This window comes from Glycine max, chromosome 17 (genome assembly GCF_000004515.6).
Source record: "Glycine max cultivar Williams 82 chromosome 17, Glycine_max_v4.0, whole genome shotgun sequence".
NCBI lineage: Eukaryota > Viridiplantae > Streptophyta > Magnoliopsida > Fabales > Fabaceae > Glycine > Glycine max.
The window spans coordinates 6,295,489-6,313,785 of NC_038253.2; the positions used below are offsets into that span (position 1 = coordinate 6,295,489).

General features: G+C 30.9%; 2 protein-coding genes and 1 pseudogene across 4 annotated transcripts; 2 read left to right on the plus strand and 1 right to left on the minus strand.

The window, feature by feature from the left end:
- The first annotated feature begins 2,201 nt into the window (after positions 1 to 2,201).
- Positions 2,202 to 7,838, plus strand: LOC100804810 (agamous-like MADS-box protein MADS2). The gene is made up of 8 exons (XM_003549530.5): positions 2,202 to 2,582; positions 5,749 to 5,827; positions 5,904 to 5,962; positions 6,102 to 6,201; positions 6,457 to 6,498; positions 6,584 to 6,625; positions 7,407 to 7,546; positions 7,681 to 7,838. The coding sequence occupies exons 1-8, from the start codon at positions 2,398 to 2,400 to the stop codon at positions 7,763 to 7,765; spliced, it is 732 nt and encodes a 243-aa protein (XP_003549578.1). The 5' UTR covers positions 2,202 to 2,397; the 3' UTR covers positions 7,766 to 7,838.
- A 1,959-nt stretch (positions 7,839 to 9,797) lies between these two features.
- LOC100812661 (protein GAMETE EXPRESSED 1) lies at positions 9,798 to 14,005 on the plus strand. 3 transcript variants are annotated; one of them, XM_006600540.3, is made up of 7 exons: positions 9,798 to 10,081; positions 11,499 to 12,016; positions 12,128 to 12,715; positions 12,794 to 12,920; positions 12,996 to 13,182; positions 13,260 to 13,407; positions 13,487 to 14,005. In XM_006600540.3, exons 3-7 carry the CDS (start codon positions 12,564 to 12,566, stop codon positions 13,731 to 13,733), a joined length of 861 nt encoding a protein of 286 aa, XP_006600603.1. In that variant the 5' UTR covers positions 9,798 to 10,081; positions 11,499 to 12,016; positions 12,128 to 12,563; the 3' UTR covers positions 13,734 to 14,005. The 3 variants fall into 3 exon arrangements, with proteins under 3 accessions (XP_006600603.1, XP_040867039.1, XP_040867040.1); XM_041011106.1 differs by lacking the exon at positions 9,798 to 10,081 and adding an exon at positions 10,749 to 11,178 and having other exon boundaries at positions 13,487 to 13,982; XM_041011105.1 differs by lacking the exons at positions 9,798 to 10,081; positions 12,794 to 12,920; positions 12,996 to 13,182; positions 13,260 to 13,407; positions 13,487 to 14,005 and adding an exon at positions 10,737 to 11,178 and having other exon boundaries at positions 12,128 to 12,561.
- Positions 14,006 to 15,158: 1,153 nt separating this feature from the next.
- On the minus strand, positions 15,159 to 16,673 carry LOC100813199 (60S ribosomal export protein NMD3-like; annotated as a pseudogene).
- Positions 16,674 to 18,297: the final 1,624 nt, after the last annotated feature.

Genomic DNA, 18,297 nt, shown 5'->3' on the forward strand with positions numbered 1-18,297 from the left:
CATTTCATGTACACATTTATTATTCATAATTTATCATTTACTTACTTTTGAAAATCATTCACAATCACAAGTAATAACTATCTAATTAATATCTAATTTTTTGAGATGATAATTATTACATCTAACTAAAATAAAGACAATTAAGACAAATGGTGCAAAATGTCTTTTTTTCAACTATTATATGTTAACACTAAAACAAATACATGTGTAGAATTATTTTGAATTTCATTTACAATTTTTTATATTCAGTTTTTTACGCCCACTTATATATATTTTTTTCATTTTATCCCATTTAATTATTATTATATTTATAATTTCTTTCTTTTTTTTCTTTCCATTTCTCTTTTCACTTCATACGTATACACCTAAGTTGCCTTAAATTACTATTATATGATAAAATACATTTTTAATCCTTGAATTATTAAAAAAACGAGATTATTCTCTGTATTTTTACTTTGATCAATTTGATCATTGAACTTATGAAAAATAGTGGTTTTCAATTTGCCCCTTCTCACAAACGGTTTTCACCCCAAAGAAGGATGAAAAATCATTATTTTTGTAAAGTTTAGAGATCAAATTAATCAAAGTTAAAGTTTGGGGACTAAAATCAAATTTCACCCAAATTACAAGACTAAAAATCTATTTTATTGATTGAAATTTGTATTCATTTAGTAGAATTTTATTTAAAAATAGTTTACGTACATAAATTTACTAGCCAAAAGTAATAAAAAAAATCACACATAAATTACACCTACTAAATTATTCTATAGAAAATTTACTACTTTAACAATTCATTTATTTATTAGTATGGAATTTGAGTCTTATGAATGAAAAAAAAGTAATTGATTAGACATAAGATTCTACTAAAGTTAAAGCTAATTAGATTTTTTGAGAGAGATTAATGATCAACAAAGTCAATAGATATATTCTATAACAATAACATGATAATAAATAAAAATGAGTGATTGCAAAATTGATTGTAAATGAAATTTGTTTTAAAAATGTTATTTTATTAAAATTAATTTGAAGTAAAGTAATTTATATTCAAATATGTTTGTTCTAAAAGTTACACTTTTTTCACTTTCAACACAAAAGTTACATTTTTTCCACTTCTATTAGAAATTTTGTAATAAAAGAATAAAATTCTCATTCACAATATAAAAAGTTACCTCATGTTTACTTTTATTTAAATTAATTTTGGTTAAAATTAAATTTGAGGTAAAATGATTTATGTTTAAATATTTTATTTTAAAATTAAATTAGTATTATAAATTCAGTATAAAATTTTATATCTAACACAAAAAATTGTTTCAACTCCAAAAAGATCTTTAGGCATATAATCAATACCTCAATATATAACCAAACATACGAACATCCATAATTAAATAAGATGATATTTCAATATGATTTTAAATAATTCAAATCTAAACATACCCTTCCAGTTGCTTTTAGGAGCAAAAGCTAATTTAGTTTGAGACAACGAGACATCATTTTTTTTTGTTGTTGTTGATAAATTGCACGTACGTTTGATTGCCTCCATACTTGAGTTTGTCTGCCTTCAATGCCTATAAAAAAATAGGCTACTTAATGCAATTATGCAACAAATAGCTCAATTAAGCCTCCATACTCTAAAACTTCTTTATTGTCCTGCACCTAAGAAGTAAGAATGCTCCTTTTTTCCCCTTAAAAGAAAATAAAAAAAGAAAGCAAACAATCAAGCTAGAAAAATTGATGTTCTTTCTTTTTGCTAATAAAAAAAGAATGATGTTCTTAACCTGACACCTGTATCTCATGTGTGCCAATGTTAAATCTGGTTGGTGATGAAAGTGAACACAACCCTACTTACTAAATATTTCCTATTCAAGCATAACCAAAGTCCAATGAAATAGTAAATATATGTCATGCAGTTAGACTAATAAAGTTTTGGATGTGGCCAATGTGATGCATCATAATATACTGTGGAATTGTGGGAAGTTAATGACCTAGCTAGATATTTTTTTGGCAACCTATGGACCCCTATATAGTTAGTAGCCTAATAACAATGGCCAAACAAGGATTAAGTTCAACTTTTTGGGGTACTAAGATAAGGTACAAACGAGATATTTGAGAAAGTATGTCAAATTAGTATGCAAGCACAAAAAGTTTCCAATTTTATTGTTTAGCTGATTAAACATATATATTATAGTGGCTATACGGCAGAGAGATGAAAACCAAACATCACAAGGCAACCTTTTTCAGGTTTCATCTTTTATTTCCTCTCTTGCACTATTGTTTTATCCCTTTTGGTACCCTAAGCAAAGAGACCATTTAAAAAAGCACTCTCATCTCTTAACCAATACAGGAAAGGGAGTTTCCAGAGAGTGTGTGTTAAGAGAGGTAGAGAGAGAAACAAAAAAGATGGGAAGAGGGAGAGTTGAACTGAAGAGGATAGAGAACAAAATTAACAGGCAAGTCACATTTGCCAAAAGGAGAAATGGGTTGCTCAAGAAGGCTTATGAGCTCTCAGTACTTTGCGATGCTGAGGTTGCCCTCATCATCTTCTCCAACCGTGGCAAGCTTTATGAGTTCAGCAGCACCTCAAGGTATTTATACATACATATATAAACTCTATTGGATGTGCTTATGTGTGTGTCATGTTTTTTTCGAATGAGTGCATAAGTGCAAACATGTTGGCAATGATTTTTCTTTTACGCACAAGTGTTTTTGTTAATTAATTTGGAGCATTTTTTGTTCAAGATCTGTGCTTCAGTGCTTCTTCTTCTCAACCTCTAACTATTTGCTGATTGATTCAAACTACATATAATTAAGTTTTCATCAGCTTACACCCAAAATTAAAAAGATCTTTTTTTGCCTTCCAATATATTATTCCATCTTTGTTTTTTTTCCTTTTTCCTGACTTGTGGGAAATGTAAAGTTCCCATCTTTCCTCTCTGCTTTCTTTCTACAATTTTATAGGCAACAAACGAAGTTGTTTTATTTAATTCCTATACTTCATGTGAAGATCTGAAACTCTATCTTTTTACCCCTCTATATGAGGAATGAAGGAGTGTCAAAAGTGGGAAAATTTTCGTTTTTGTATCTTTCAGATGTTGTTTTGAAAAAGCTTTGCTGCTTCTTCTATTTCAGATGGGACACACATACCCTCCCGGACTAGGGCAAGATCATTTCTGGAATAGAAGAGTGTAAAAATCATTAATCCTTTGTTTTAAAAAAAATTGTATGAGCTAATGTGAATTTGGCTTCCTAACTGACCTCTTAATTTTTTTTGCCAAAGTTTGTTAAATTTATTTAACTTGGTTCGTTTTGATCATTACATAAAAGAAAAACATGAACTGGCCTAATAATAACCAATTGATTCAATTTTTTTTATTTTTTATTTCTGATTAGAGACAGTGCATTAACCGTCCAGGTCAGGATTTACTGTTGTGATTTGGTGTCAGAGATGGGATGTTTGATACGAAAACCTGTTTTACTTTGCATTACAATTTAAGGATTGCTCAGACCCAGAGAGAAAGAGAGAGAGTGTGTCCTTTAGCTTCTAAGGCTGTAAATCAACGTCTATCCTCAAAACCGTTGTGGAATAGCTGGTTTGATATGCAAAACTAAAAGACAAAAACACTTTTTTTTCTTCTTTCAGAAATTAAATATAGTGGTTAGTGACTTAACATGGTTCAAATGAAAGAATAGAAGATTATATATAATTAATTGAAGCAAATAACGAGTAATCAAACTAAAACTCCTACATTTAATTTATACTGTCTTGATCCCTTTGACTTATCCATTAATCTATACATTTTCTTCCTTCCGCTTCATGTTTTCTTCAAAAAATGACCTTGTAAATCAAGCTTTGTTCTTCTTTTCTTCTAATAGAAATCTCTCTCATACACTTCAAAGGTTTTGATGGTGTTGTACTAAGTTTTTCTTGATCGTTAGAAATTAGCTTTGTCTTAGGCTTCACGACTTTGTGGATACATATGAATGCAAATTGTCGTGTTCTATCTAGATGCGTCATGGTTTTCAACTTTTCAATAGTTATTAATTAATGTCTCCAAAACTTTAGTGTATAATGGTTATTGTCATTGTTTTTATGACCATTGGGTCATTGTATGGTCTCTCAAAAAACGTAAACTAAGAAGATATTTGAATTTGACGGTTACCTGCTGCGAGAAATTTAAAAATTGTCTAATTAATTAACTGTTCGGCCGTAGATAGGGAGAATTTACATGCATAAAGTTGCATTGGTTTACATTCTTGACATATTGAATACATGTTCTTGTTCATAATATTTCCAGTTAAGAATATTTTTGCTTTAAATTTACTTGGTAAAAGGTTTTGCATTCCTTTTTATCTCTTCCCAGCAATAACTTTAGTTAACTTTGTGCACAAAATCCTGCGATCACTTTTTCAAGAGACGATATACTATACCTTAATTTTGACCTTAAGATCATTAAATTAATTATAATGTTTAGTTTATTTTTCACTGTCGATTATTTTTATATTATAATCAAATTATCACAAGCGTTTGAAAAATTAGACTTATTTAATTATGTGATTAATAACACGGGATTGAGTGAAAGTATTTTTTTTACCCTAATTAACAATAGATAAAACAAAAATCATTTTACAATATGCCTACATGTTGAATAATTTGGATTTTAGCATTTTAGGCTCTTTAGCATATGGTCAGCAGGAGACGTTAAAGGTAGAAAAAAAATTAAAAAGACTGAAGCAGTATATAATGTAATATGTTTATAATGTGATCCATAATCTCTAGCTATTTAACTAAATGTACACATACAAATCAAGCAATCATTTAGATAAATAATATAAAAATGTCGGCTAAAATGATGGCTTGTCTTCCAGTCAATATGTCATTATTATTGTTAAAAGAAAAATCCTATACGACAACAATACCAGAAATAAATCAAGAAAACATGGAAAGTATAATGCAAGAATAAGAATACTAATTAGTTAATTAAAGCATATCAAGAAGTTTTATCGATCTTGAAATGCAAGTATAGGAAATGTATCGATAGTGATGTTTTTAGCTGCTAAAAGGGACAGCATACTTTTCCTTTCAAATAATTTGATTTGATTAAAAGGAATATTAAAGTTTAAACCGTTGGATATTCTAATAATACTCACAACCTTTTGTTTGCTTGCTCTGTGTATATATTTGTGCCAATTGATTTGTAGGCAATGCCATATCATAATTGTTGTGATTTGTGTTGCTTACTTTTGATCAACTCACGCGTGTTTACATTTTCCGAAAAATTGAAAGAAAAGAGAGAAAATTTGCTATGATTCTATTATTTGATAAGACCCTTTGGAATAGCTAATCCCTAGTAAAGCTAGACATTAGCAGGTCACAAGGTTTCAAATTCTTCATGAGTGTGTGTAGTGTATCTGTTGACTTATTATAAGGGCCTACAGATCATACTAAAATGTTTTGTTCGCATATGTATGAAAACTTTTGTAGGAATTTATAGATGGTTTGCAGTTATGGTTCCACTTCCATAGTCATTGAGTGGCTACCAATTAAATTAACAATGTTGCATACACACACATGCATTTTTCTCTGCTTAATTAGGGTTTAGGGTGTAGACTGTACAGTATTTTCTCACTCCAAATATGCAGTTTTCAAACTTAATTATTATCTTGCAATTTTTCGTTCAAAAAATTATCAAAACTTCTCATTTACAAAGCAATGATCCCATATGCTGATTGAGTTGTTTCTTAATGACACAGTATGATGAAAACACTGGAGAAGTACCAGAAGTACAGCTACAGTGCACTGGAGACCACCCGTCCAATTAATGACTCTCAGGTAATTAAGTCTTCTTTTATATCAGCTATTAATTACAAGAAACAATTTTCTTATACAAATATGCTACTATTGACAGAACTATCAGGAATATTTGAGATTAAAAGCAAGGGTAGAAGTTTTGCAATGTTCTCAAAGGTAATTAACTTACCTGCTATGTTTTCAGATTTAAAGTTGATATTCTATATATTGTGTCTTTACTATATATATATATATATTGAACATTAAGAGTCTATTGTAAAAAAAATAAAATATTAAGATTCTAAATAATATGTAGGAACCTACTTGGGGAAGATCTTGCCCAAATGAATACAAATGAGCTAGAGCAGCTTGAGAATCAACTGGAGACAGCACTGAAGAATATTAGGTCAACAAAGGTAAGCTTCAATTTCAATAATCAGCATTCTACGTTATTTGCACTTCTCAAATATCAGTTTTAGTACAAAAGAAAAGGAGGTTTTGGGGATGTTTAATTATTTCTAAAGTATATTACACTTGTTAAATTTCTTGATTAGCTAGCTCGGATTAATTAGTGTTCTTTCTCTTTACAAATGCTTTCACATCTCTTTTCTGTTTTCTCTTTTATTAATTTCTTAGATAGATTTTAACATATATTTTACAATATTTTTCAGACTCAATTCATGCTTGACCAACTTTCTGATCTTCATCACCGGGTAGGTTCATGTTTTTTATTCCTTAGAACATTCTGATACCGTCCTATTCTTTGGTGTAACCTTGGCTTTTACAAATTCAATGCAGGAAACATTGCTTATTGAAACCAATAATGTGTTAAGGAGTAAGGTAATAATTATTTCCAAATCAAGTGCAAATTTTTATTTAAAGTTTTGATTAGATTATTAGTTGTACCTTGTACATACTCATTCGTATAGGTGATCTGATCAAACTTCAATTTTTATTTGGTGAAGCATTCTCGATATTGGCTAGTAGCTAACTAGCCTTGCAAGGATATGAAGAAATGAGCTTTTTTTTTTTTTTATATCAATATTAGTGTATTACCTAATTTGGAAGGTTCAACATAATATTAGTTTCATTAATTTCAGGTTTTTATTTTATTATGACCTTTTTCCCCTGGTAATAGGACCATAGTTACCTTGACAATAACTTACAATCCATGAATACTGATTCTTATTAGCTTGAAATATTAGTTCTTATCATTATGAAATCACTTCAGGGTATGGTAAGCTAACCGGAGGGTAAATTTATGTTATAAAATCTTTATGATAAATGAATGAGGATTGTATCTAGTAGAAGGGATTGCACCCTTATAATGTGGTGAATCACGACTTCTATTGTAACAAGGAGGCGCCTTCATATTTCACATTTAGTGTTTAATGCCTCAATCAAATTAATTGTTTCTCATAAAAGATACGTGTAGAAAAAAAAATAAAAATCTTTGATATTTACTGATTTACAATTTAGTTTTAGCTGTTAAGTTTTTTTTCATATCCGTAAAAATTAAAAAAATATTAGAAAATTTATAATAACTCGTGTATTTGTTCAACCAACTGATTTAAAATCTTGTTAGGTTGCTTTTTGATAAAAATAATCTCTGTTGAAACAGTTGGAAGAAACTAATAATTCACAAGTTCAAGTAAGTCTAGCTTTGGAAGCTGGAGGGCCTAGCATCCAATACACCAACTTTCCACCTCAATCAGAGGGGTTCTTCCAGCCAATGGGAGTGAATCCCACCTTGCAAATTGGGTAAAGTCATTACACAAAAATTAATTCCCAAAAATATATACTTTTCTGCATAAACTTCTCAATTTTTTTTACTTTAATATGCTTTATTCCTTTTTGTAGTACTCTATCTACAAAGTGTGTTTTATTGATTGCAGGTACAACCAGACTAATCCACATGATGCAAACGTTGGAGCTTCATCCTTAAGTATGCATGGATTCGCCTCTGAGTGGATGCTTTGATGATATTGAATTTACATATGTGCCATAAAGAACAGAAAAGAAAACTAGTCATGGATGTGTTGAACACTTCCATATAATATATATATATATATATATATATATATATATATATATATATATATATATGTTTCCGTTTCGTTTTGTTATGCATCATTTATCAATGTTTGAATAAATAAAAATTGCGAGTAGTATTGTCATAAAAAAATTTATGAACCTAAAACGCTGTATATTTGTATTGAAGTTAAAACATGAAGCCATCCAATGGGTCACTGAACTTGGTTCATAAAATGTTGTGTTTGAACTTGATTGTAAAACCGTCATTGATGGCATTTTGGCAAACTCTATCTAATGATTTTTCTTATTTTTATGTTATCAAAATGTAGATTTGCTTTTTTTCCTTTTTAAAATTTTATGGTGAATTTTATTAGGAATCAAACCAATCATGTCCCTCACAGTTTAACTAGGACATCAAGATTATTAGCTAGGAAACATGTTTTTGAGCATATTTCCAGTTGTACTCACTTTCTTTTTCTGAATGAAATTTAAGCTTTTATGCTTGGGATGAGTACCACTATCCTTTGATATAATTAAGTTTGAATCTATATTATTTTTCATATTATCTGAGATAAAAAATACATTTACTTCCTTAAATGTTTCACTTTCTTACCTTAATTCTTTCTCTATAATTTTTAATACCACTAAACTATGTCTTATATCTCATTTTTGCTTTATTTAATTACAATGGTAAGCTCATTATAAATAGTTTTAACAATAATAATAGGGAATAAGTTAAGAATGTATAAATAAATATAATTTATCCTTGCATCTACTTATTTTTTGACTTTTTCTTTCATATACATACTCAACCTGAGACAAATAAAGCATTGACTTTATATAGAGAGAGAGCATGACTCTTGTAAGAACAAATATTTATTTGAAAATATAAAAACAACAAATAATAACATTTTCTTTTCTTTTCTTTTTCTTATGTGGATCGCACACTCCATTTTTCCTCAATTGATTTTAACACTCGATCCTCTTCCTCAATCACTTTCGACTTACTCTCATGACCTAGCTCCATCCAATTCGTTTCCTGAGAAGAAGCTCAATGGGTTAGACAATTTCAAATACTAAGATGTTGTCCGTATGACTTTATGATCAAGCCGTCAATTCCTTAATGCCTAGGATCAATTCTTAACATGAATTTTTATTGAAATTCTGACATTTTAATAAATAAAAAAAGAAAAAACCTGTACTCGTTTAAAAATAATATGAAAAATGAGTAATTATTTTTATATAATATACTATTATGACTACAGCCCTACCATTAGGTGGTTTCATTGTTGTTAAAATAAGATTCTACTTAGGATCGGAAAAGATATGAAAACTTGTAACTCGAGGATCATTAATTATGCAAGTGACCTATCAAATCTTTTTATAGAAATTTGTAACATCAATAATTAGACCATGCAGATTAAAAATGTTTTTTCATATATAAAAGAAGAGATTATTTGATTTATTTCCATATCCATCACAATATATATATAATAATTCAAGTATCTATTTTAAATGCATATCCAATTTTTGCACAAGGATTCTATTTACCTCTACTTAAAACACTTCTATATATACATATTTCTATTACTATTATTCTTTAATTTATTATATCATATTTATGATGTGTTTGTTTAAACTAAAAAAAAACTTTAAACGTTTTTATACAAGTGTTTTTTTAATAAGAAGATATGATTTGTTTCTTTAAAAAAATATAAAAAAAACTATTTATTTTAAGTAAAAATAGTTTAAGAAAATACATTAGAAAATCATAAAATTGTTTATTTTATTTTTAAAAAAATATTTTAAAAAATAAGCTTAAATAAACTAGTCCTTAATGTTTTTTTTTTATTATTTAGTGTATTATGTTTGAAATAATTTATTATATTTTAATTTTTTATTACTGTTATTCAATTATTCTTTAATTTATTAAATTAAACGTCATGTTTGTACACAGAAAAAAAAAATAAGAGGAAGCAGATTGGGTGGTTGAACAAAATAAACCAGCAAAGGAAGTTGGTCGTGGTTGTTCTCGAACGTCAATTGGGGATGCGAGGTACAAAGGGTGGCTCGAAAAGAGTATCGATTCTGAAACGATGGAGAAAAAAGGGGTTGTAACGGTTACGCGCCTTTTCGGACCGAACGCACCGTTTTATTGGTTTGTCTTTTGAACCGTCAAAAGTTGTGTCCCATTGTTTCCTTCCTCCAATATAACGTTGACAACTTCAATTTACAGTGAAACGCGCTCTTTCCTTTCTACAGGTTAGTTTCTCTCCCTCTCTCTGTGTCTGAGAATAACAGCATATCTAGTGTGCCATTCACTCATTCAACATTTATCTTTTAGAATTTCAATTCCAGTAAAACTTAATCTTACAAAATCGATTTTATAAAATGAAAATTATTGTCTGCTTATATATATTATTTTAACTTGGAATTTTTGCTGCTTGACTTGAAATTTCGTTCATTTGTGTTTTGTCTCAAACTTTAAGGGCCCTTTCCTTCTTTTTGGTTTTCATTCGGGCTATCATTTTTTGGTATTGCAGCGGCAAAACGGTGCCACAGTTGAGCGATATTAATTTACTAGTTATTTAGCCATCAAATTCAAAATCCAGATTCTAAATTCATGTTAATGCATGATAGCATAAAAAGATACGAAATATTTATTTTTAACAGTTTCTTTTCTTTTTTTATTTGGAAATCCTTGATACTACTTTATGTAATTCAATAGTTGTCGCTGTATAGCAGTCACTTTATTTTAATTGAAAAGAATTATGTAACGGGTGTTTGATGTTGGATGCTTTCACAGTTTTTTTTTTAATATTCCTTTCTATTGCTTTATTATTATTGTTTAGAAATACTAAATTCGGTCCTATATTTTCGTAGAGAATGATAATTGATTGATACGATCCCTTTCATGATGTGAAGTTGTAAAATATTTTTTAATGGATTATTTGAAATCTAAAACTGTAACTTGCGATTCGTAATAACAACTTCGGTGTGTTACTTTGTTTTGTGCCGACTTTATATTTCTTGGTTCCCAAGTTTCTCTTTCCTTATATATCTCTTTCAAGCATTCCGCGTTATCAATAATGTTTATAGTTTTGCTTATGCTAGAATTAGAAAACCACGATAAGATTTAATTAGCCATCTTCACTCTCTTCCACTTGCCCCAGTTGATTACTACTTTAGGTTCGAGACATCCAACCAAAGGGTCTAAGGGGTTTGGCATAGAAAACCAAACCAGTAATGTAAATTAAGAGTTTCGATAGTCTCCAAGCTCTTCAATGAAACATTAGACTGGGTGTTGTCCAGAACAAAAAAAGAACAAATAATTATCTGCAATTAAAACAAAATTGAATGTAAGTATTTAGGAGTAAATTATATTAAAAACCAACCATCATAATTCCTATTGTACCTTTACACCCTCTAGAAATTATTTCATATTCATTCTTGTCCCAAACAAACATTTTGATTTTGTGGTCCTTTGTTGGTCAAATTTATATCTTAATTTCGACATGCCAAGCTTATATGGCATGTTTTAGCTTCTCAATTTATTTCATATTTTGGGTTTCATCCTTTATTTTTTTAGTGATTGTGGAACATGATCTCTATAAGTTATGAAACATATTGTTTTTGGTAGCAAAAGTTGATTAATTTTATGGTGTGTTTGATGATGCAGGCTTGATCATTGCAGAACTTGGCCATAAAATTCTGATAAATTTCTCAAATGGATCACGGGAATCATCTTCTTGTTTTTACTTTGCTCTCTTTCTTATTAAGAGGTGAGTCATGGGGTTGGTTTTCATCATCTAAGGAGACTCCCTCTAGTGGCAAGACTCATGCCGCCAATGAAGGCAATTTTAGTGCTGAGTTCTCTATCGAGTCCTTCAACGACCATAAGGGAGTGAAGTTAATAGAAAATGCTAAGAAGAAAATGATTAGCTCAAACTCATGTTGGCAAAATGCTTACCAACATCTTTTTGCTGGATGTTCTGAAATCTTGGCTGTTGATGAGAAGAGGTCTAGATTGGCTTGGCACCTAAGTGATTGCTTTCAGAGGGATTCTGGTAGGTCTCCTTTTCCCCATTGTGACCCCAAGTCTTCCATTGTTGTATGCTCAAGATCCTTAGATGACCTTGCCCATAAGGTTTACCTTGAATTCTACCTTGAAACCAACACCATTTGTTATCAGTTGCAGTTAAGTGCAATTTCTTTTCCCAATTCATATTTCTTTTCTTATTTGTGTTTTTTTCTTTTTATTTTGATTTGTTTGTTTCAACTTGACTAATGTTTTATATACTTTTATAGGGCACATGCATTCAAATATGAAACTGAGAGACTTGTGACTGAATTAAAAACTTCAGCCCAGTATGTTGAGCACAAGCTAGATAGCATTGAAGAGAAATCAGAATATCTATTACAAGGCTCAAGACAGATTCATGATTCTCTTGATTCAATTGGTAGCCACACAAAACAAGTAGTTCAAACTGCTAATTATCTGGAAGGTCACATTGATTCTGTATTAACACATTCGAGGAGTGCTTACGAGCAAACTACAAAAATTGCACTATCACAAACACAATTAAACGAAGGGAAAGAGAATATGAAGAGAAACTTGGAGGATGGGTTAGCGATGCTCAAAGACTCTTACAATTATTTGGGCAAAGAAATTGAAAAGTTAAGAAATGAAGCCATTGACATTGAGAATGAGGTAATTAAAGTAGGAGATGCTATGTGATCAAGGATGGACAACCTGAAAAGCAAAGCTGAAGATATTGGGAATATGGCTGGGATTTCCATAGATAAGCAACAACAACTCTTAGAAGGACAATCCACAGCGCTTGAGGAACTAAACTCATTGACTGAGTTTCAATCCAAAGCACTAGAAGAGAGCAGGTAGCTAAGTTAACTCTCATAATATTTGAATTCAGAAATTATATTTGAAAATATGTTGAGCTCCTTGGTGTATTGCAGGAAAACCCGACAATATTTTGCTGAATATGGGCATAGACAACATGAAGAACTTATTCAGCGTCAACAACAAATTCAAGGATTTCATGATCGTTTAATGGAAAACTCAAGGGAAATATTGTCTTCTCAGGTTTGCAATTTCTGGTAGACTATTGGTTTTATATAAATGAATTTTTAACAAGGAACTACTATTTTTACTTTACAGGAATCTTTTGAATCAAAGCAGGCTTCCATGTTTGTTGTTTTTGACAGGATTTTTGCTTTGCAAAATACCTTGTTACTTGAATCAAGAATGATCAAAGCTTTCTTCGTTTATTCCATTTTAATCTTTGTCATCTTCATGTTGACAAGTACAAAGCAAACATACAATATCAGGCCATTCCTATATATTGGTATGTATACCAATTAGTGTTTTTAGTTTATAAACCTCTAATTAATTGTTTGACTAAATATCATTGGCTTTTTACAGATCTATATGTTATTCTCTTTGTGGAAGTACTCATTATCCGTTTAACAAGTGATAACATTGAGCACCAAAGCTCGATAATAAACATTGCCAGATTATTTTTCATGGTAGCAGCTTTAATTCAACTTCTACATGCCATTTTCACTTACAAGTAAGTGTACAAATATTAGAAGTTGGCTATTCAAATGTAAATTTTATATCTTGTAGAATTGCTTGTTGTAATCATGCAGGAATTATGAGACCTTGAACCATCAAATGCTGCTAACTCTGATAAACAAGGTTAACAGCATGCAAAAAGAAAAGGAGTTGCCATGGGACTTGTATACTGATTATGAGGGTTGGTCGGAATGGATAGATGCCGATTTACCCGATGATGTGAATTGCCTTGATGATCCTGACCATATACAAGAAGTTGCAGAGAATCCAATCACAGTTACAAAAAATTACAATCTACGCAATCGCAATCTTTTTCATTGATTGTCTTACCACCCCAATACTAATTTAGTAATTAGAATTTTGATGTCGTCAGTGCATGTTGCAACATCCTGAAATTTTAACCTTTAGAAGAGAAACATGTCAGGTATCTTGTGTCCTGCTAAGGGATGAATGCTTGCTCACTATTGGAACTTGTACCCTTATAAGCTCAAATAGGTTTATGGATCTGTATATTTTAATTTTAAATATTCCTATGAACATAATTATTTATACTTTCAAGGATTATCAAATAATTTTCTAAGGTATTATGCTTATAATTTCCAAATATCATATGAATACTTCCTTGCCATATAAATACTGTATAAATTGTAAGGCTTAGGACATTGCTTTCTGCAATCTTCTGCAGTAAGGCTTATCAAATACTTTCAAGGATTATCAAATAAGTTTCTAAGGTATTAGGTTTTTGAACTCTGCAGTAAGGCTTAGGACATTGATTTCTGCAATCTTCCTTGCCATATAAATACTGTATAAAATGTACAAATTCTGAATAAATGAACCCACTCTGTTACATTTCTCAGCTTTTATAGTAAAAGTTGTGCACTATAAATGGGGCGAAACTCAAATTCAAGTTCCTAACGCTAGCAACAACAGCACCAACAGAGGTGAAGATGCTTCACAAAATTCTTTCAGCCAATACTACGTTAATCAAAGTGAGGACCCTCTTCGGTCGTGGTTAACAATTACAAGATAAAATATGAATTACATTGAGTGGATGAATTGGGTCAAGTTTGGCAAAAACGGAAATGATAAACTTTCTCTCTATATATTTATTTCAGTTTAACTAATAATTTGTATATGCTACTGAGCACTGAGATTAATAATACATAGTTATTTTAGTTTAACTAGTGGTCTCTAATATTATTGAGATTGTCTACAAATTTCTGACAGTTATTCAATTGTAAGACGTCTTTTACCAAGAAAGAAATTTTTTACAGTATAAGAACTACAGCAATTATGGACAGTAAATTTCTATCTAGAGACTACTAATTAAACTAAAATAATTATACAATAGTTAATCTACAAGCTTAATAATATTTTTTATGGTTTTAAATTAAAATCTTTTAAAACAAGTGACAAAATCTGGTGGACCATCAAATTAATCTAATGATGTAAAATTTGAGAAAGTCACGGCGACTTTATCTCCACAAAGTCACAATCCACCCCTAATACAAAAGGAGCAAGACATTTCAGACAAGCTGATAAAAGAATGCTAACACAAAAGCTATCTATTTATAAGTATTGTTACTACTGCCTGCAAAACTACCATCTTATCATTCTTTCAATAAACAAACCATCAGAGATTGCAAATTAACACAGAACAAAAGTGGGAGAGGGTCAAAAAACCTTTGACATGAACAAAAAACCAAAATTCGATAAAATACTATTCAAGATAGAAGAAGATTTTGTTCATTCCGTCATGTTATCCTCTTCATCTTCATGCTCACTCAGATCAAGATCAGCCAGCAACTCCTCCAATGGAACAGAAGATTCATCACCATCAGATGGCTTGTACTCTTTATTTCAGTACAATGATATGTTGAACCTCATTTCAGGGTTTTCTTCCAGATCTTGAATGAATTGTTCATATTCTGAGACCATTTTACCTTGATCAACTCTACCCTTATCATCAACCTCCATCTCAAGTGATTTAAGCTTCCATGAACGAGGCTTCCCACGTTTCTTTTGGTGCTTCTCTTCATAACTCTTCTTTATTAAAATTGCTTCAGGAATGTGTCCTTTGTACTTGTCCAATTCCATGTCATTACTATTAGCCCCACACAGATCATAACCAAGTGCATAATCACCAGGATTCAAAAGATGGCCAAGATGAGTCTTGATGTTAAATATCGTGTCGTTCTTTCCAAAATCTGAAATACGAGCCACTTGAGCATCTGCTAAACGATATTTCGTGTCACCAATAGTAACCTCAGATGAAACAGTCTCCACATCCAGCACAATATATTCCACCAATTGTCTGCTAGTAAGTAATGACTTGAAGGATGCTCTCCAGTACTGATCAGCATCTATGAAACAGTGCCTCAAGGTAAATGGATCAAGCAAAGCAATGCTGTTGGTAACCTTAGTGCAAATCACAAGTGGACCAATATTTCCCAAACCAGCAGCAACTCTAGGAGGCACACAGATTAGATCCTCACGGCAAATAGGGCTGATTTCAACAGAAAATGTATATTTGTAGTTGTAGTTATTACTCTTTGGATCATGAGAAACAAGCTGCTTATCGTGATGGCTCCTTAATGGAGCAACTTTCCCTATAAACTAAACAAATTTGACTCCATGACTTCGATTAGAGAAAAAGAAGTCAATACCTTGTTCCATCTGCTTGATTCTTATAGCAGTGGCAGCCGCACCATGCTTCAGAATCAGCTGCTCCAAGTAAAAGAAAGTACGCCGGTGAGAAACATGTTGCCTGAGTTGCACAGCAGCAACCCACTGGTCAGGATTAGCCTGGACCCTAGAACAAGATTCACACATATGCTCTTGTTGAACATACTCCACAGGATAAGATTGTTCAAGTATTGCTCCATTAAGAACCTCCTTCTGAACCTTGACCTTGACTTTTACTCTCCTGGAATGGGGCTCAGTCCAAATAAACTCAGCATGCACCAACCTCACTTTATTCGAATTCAAATTCTTCTGCAATTTCTTTAAGCAAAATGTCAGCAGCTCCTTTGACTCCAGCTGCAGCTTGACCCAACTTCTTGGTGGTTGCAAGTAACTCTCACACTCAGGGCAATGCACCAGTACTAGACACTTCAGCAGTCCTTCTGTAATATCGACTTCCGATCGCAGACACTTCACACACATCTTAGCAGCATTTGGTTGCATTGGAATTCCACATTTGCAGCACAAAACACTGCCAATTGTTTGGTTAACCATGAACATACCAGATTCCTGTGCCATGCCTGATGAACCAAACATACTTCACTGTTCCAATTTTTTTATAAGAAAAAGAGCATGAGCACACGTAAAAGGATTAAAGGAAAGCTTTCAATTGGAAAATTAAAAATAAACAAAAGAAAAGGACCAAAGCTAAGCATCGAGAGAGGGGGGAAAAACTAATAAAAGAGGTATTCAAAACACCCGAAGATGAAATCATCATAGTAGAAGTAGAACAGTAAGAATGAAAGTAACAGTGAAGTCATTGAACATAACATGCACATTAGAAGTAGAGGTGAGTTCAATATTGAACATAGGAATCAATAGAGTAAGAAACCATAATTCTGTGCAGCAAAAGAAATCATAATCACTGGGAGAGAGAGATGCTTACGGTGAGGGAAGACATAGGGTGAGCAAAGGCGCAAAGGTTTACTTTAGTTTAGACGTGTGTAATTTGAACCGCGTCAAATATGAAATTTGTTTGTTTTATGACATGACTTAGCCCGAACTCATCGGGTTAGCTAATGGATTTAATTCTATTTTGACAACTCTAATATGGATCGGGTTAACTAATGAGATTTAAATTCATTTTGATAACTCTAATAATATTCTTTGGAGTATATTACATGAAAAAATAATAAATAAATAAAAGATCACTAAAAGGATTGAGTTGACAAGTTAAAAATTCAGTAATTTTGAAGAAAAATAAAATGAGAAAAAATAATTATGTATAAAATATTTTACATAATTATTCAATTATAATTTATTATATATGTAAATTTGTTAACTTTTAAAACATATTAAAATAATTTCAACAATAACTTATGATTAAATAACACTATAAATCTATTTTACAACTGTAGTATATAATTTATAGGCATTAAACTCAAATACAATACACACACAAGCATAAAACTCATTAAAAAAAGTAAAAAAAAAAAAAAAGACGGAATCTGGATACAAATTGGCATGGAAAAATTAAGAGCATGGAACCAAAAGAAAACACAAGAAAAGGATTTCTAGGTACTCATTCAATCACAAAAATATGATAAGAAAAAACAATGAAATGAAAGACTTGATGTGCTGGAGAGCTAGAATCTCACCTTGCAAATTGGGTATATAAAGTCATTGCACAAAAATTAATTCCCCAAAATATATACTTTTCTATATAAACTTCTCAATGTTTTTACTTTAATATGTTTTATTACTTTTTGTCCCTTTTTGTAGTACTCTATCTACAAAGTGCATGTTTTATTGATTACAGGTACAACCAGACTGGTCCAAATGATGCAAACGATGGGGCTTCATCCTTAAGTATGACATTTTGGCAAACTCTACTAGTTTTTCTGATTTTTATGTTATTCTATCAAAATGCAGAGTTGCTTTCTTGACTTTTTCTAACTTTTTGGTGAGTCATCGTAAAGATTGGTGAGTTCTATTAGGACTTAGGAGTCAAGTGAATCGTGTCGCTGATAATTTAGTTAGGACGTTAAGATAATTAGCTAGCAATCATGTTTCTTAACATATTCCTATTTGTATCACTTTCTTATTTTGAATAAAATAAGTATCTTTATCTATAAAAAAAAAATTGAAACTTTAAGCTTTTATGCATGAGATGAGTACCACTATCCTTTGATATATTCAGGTT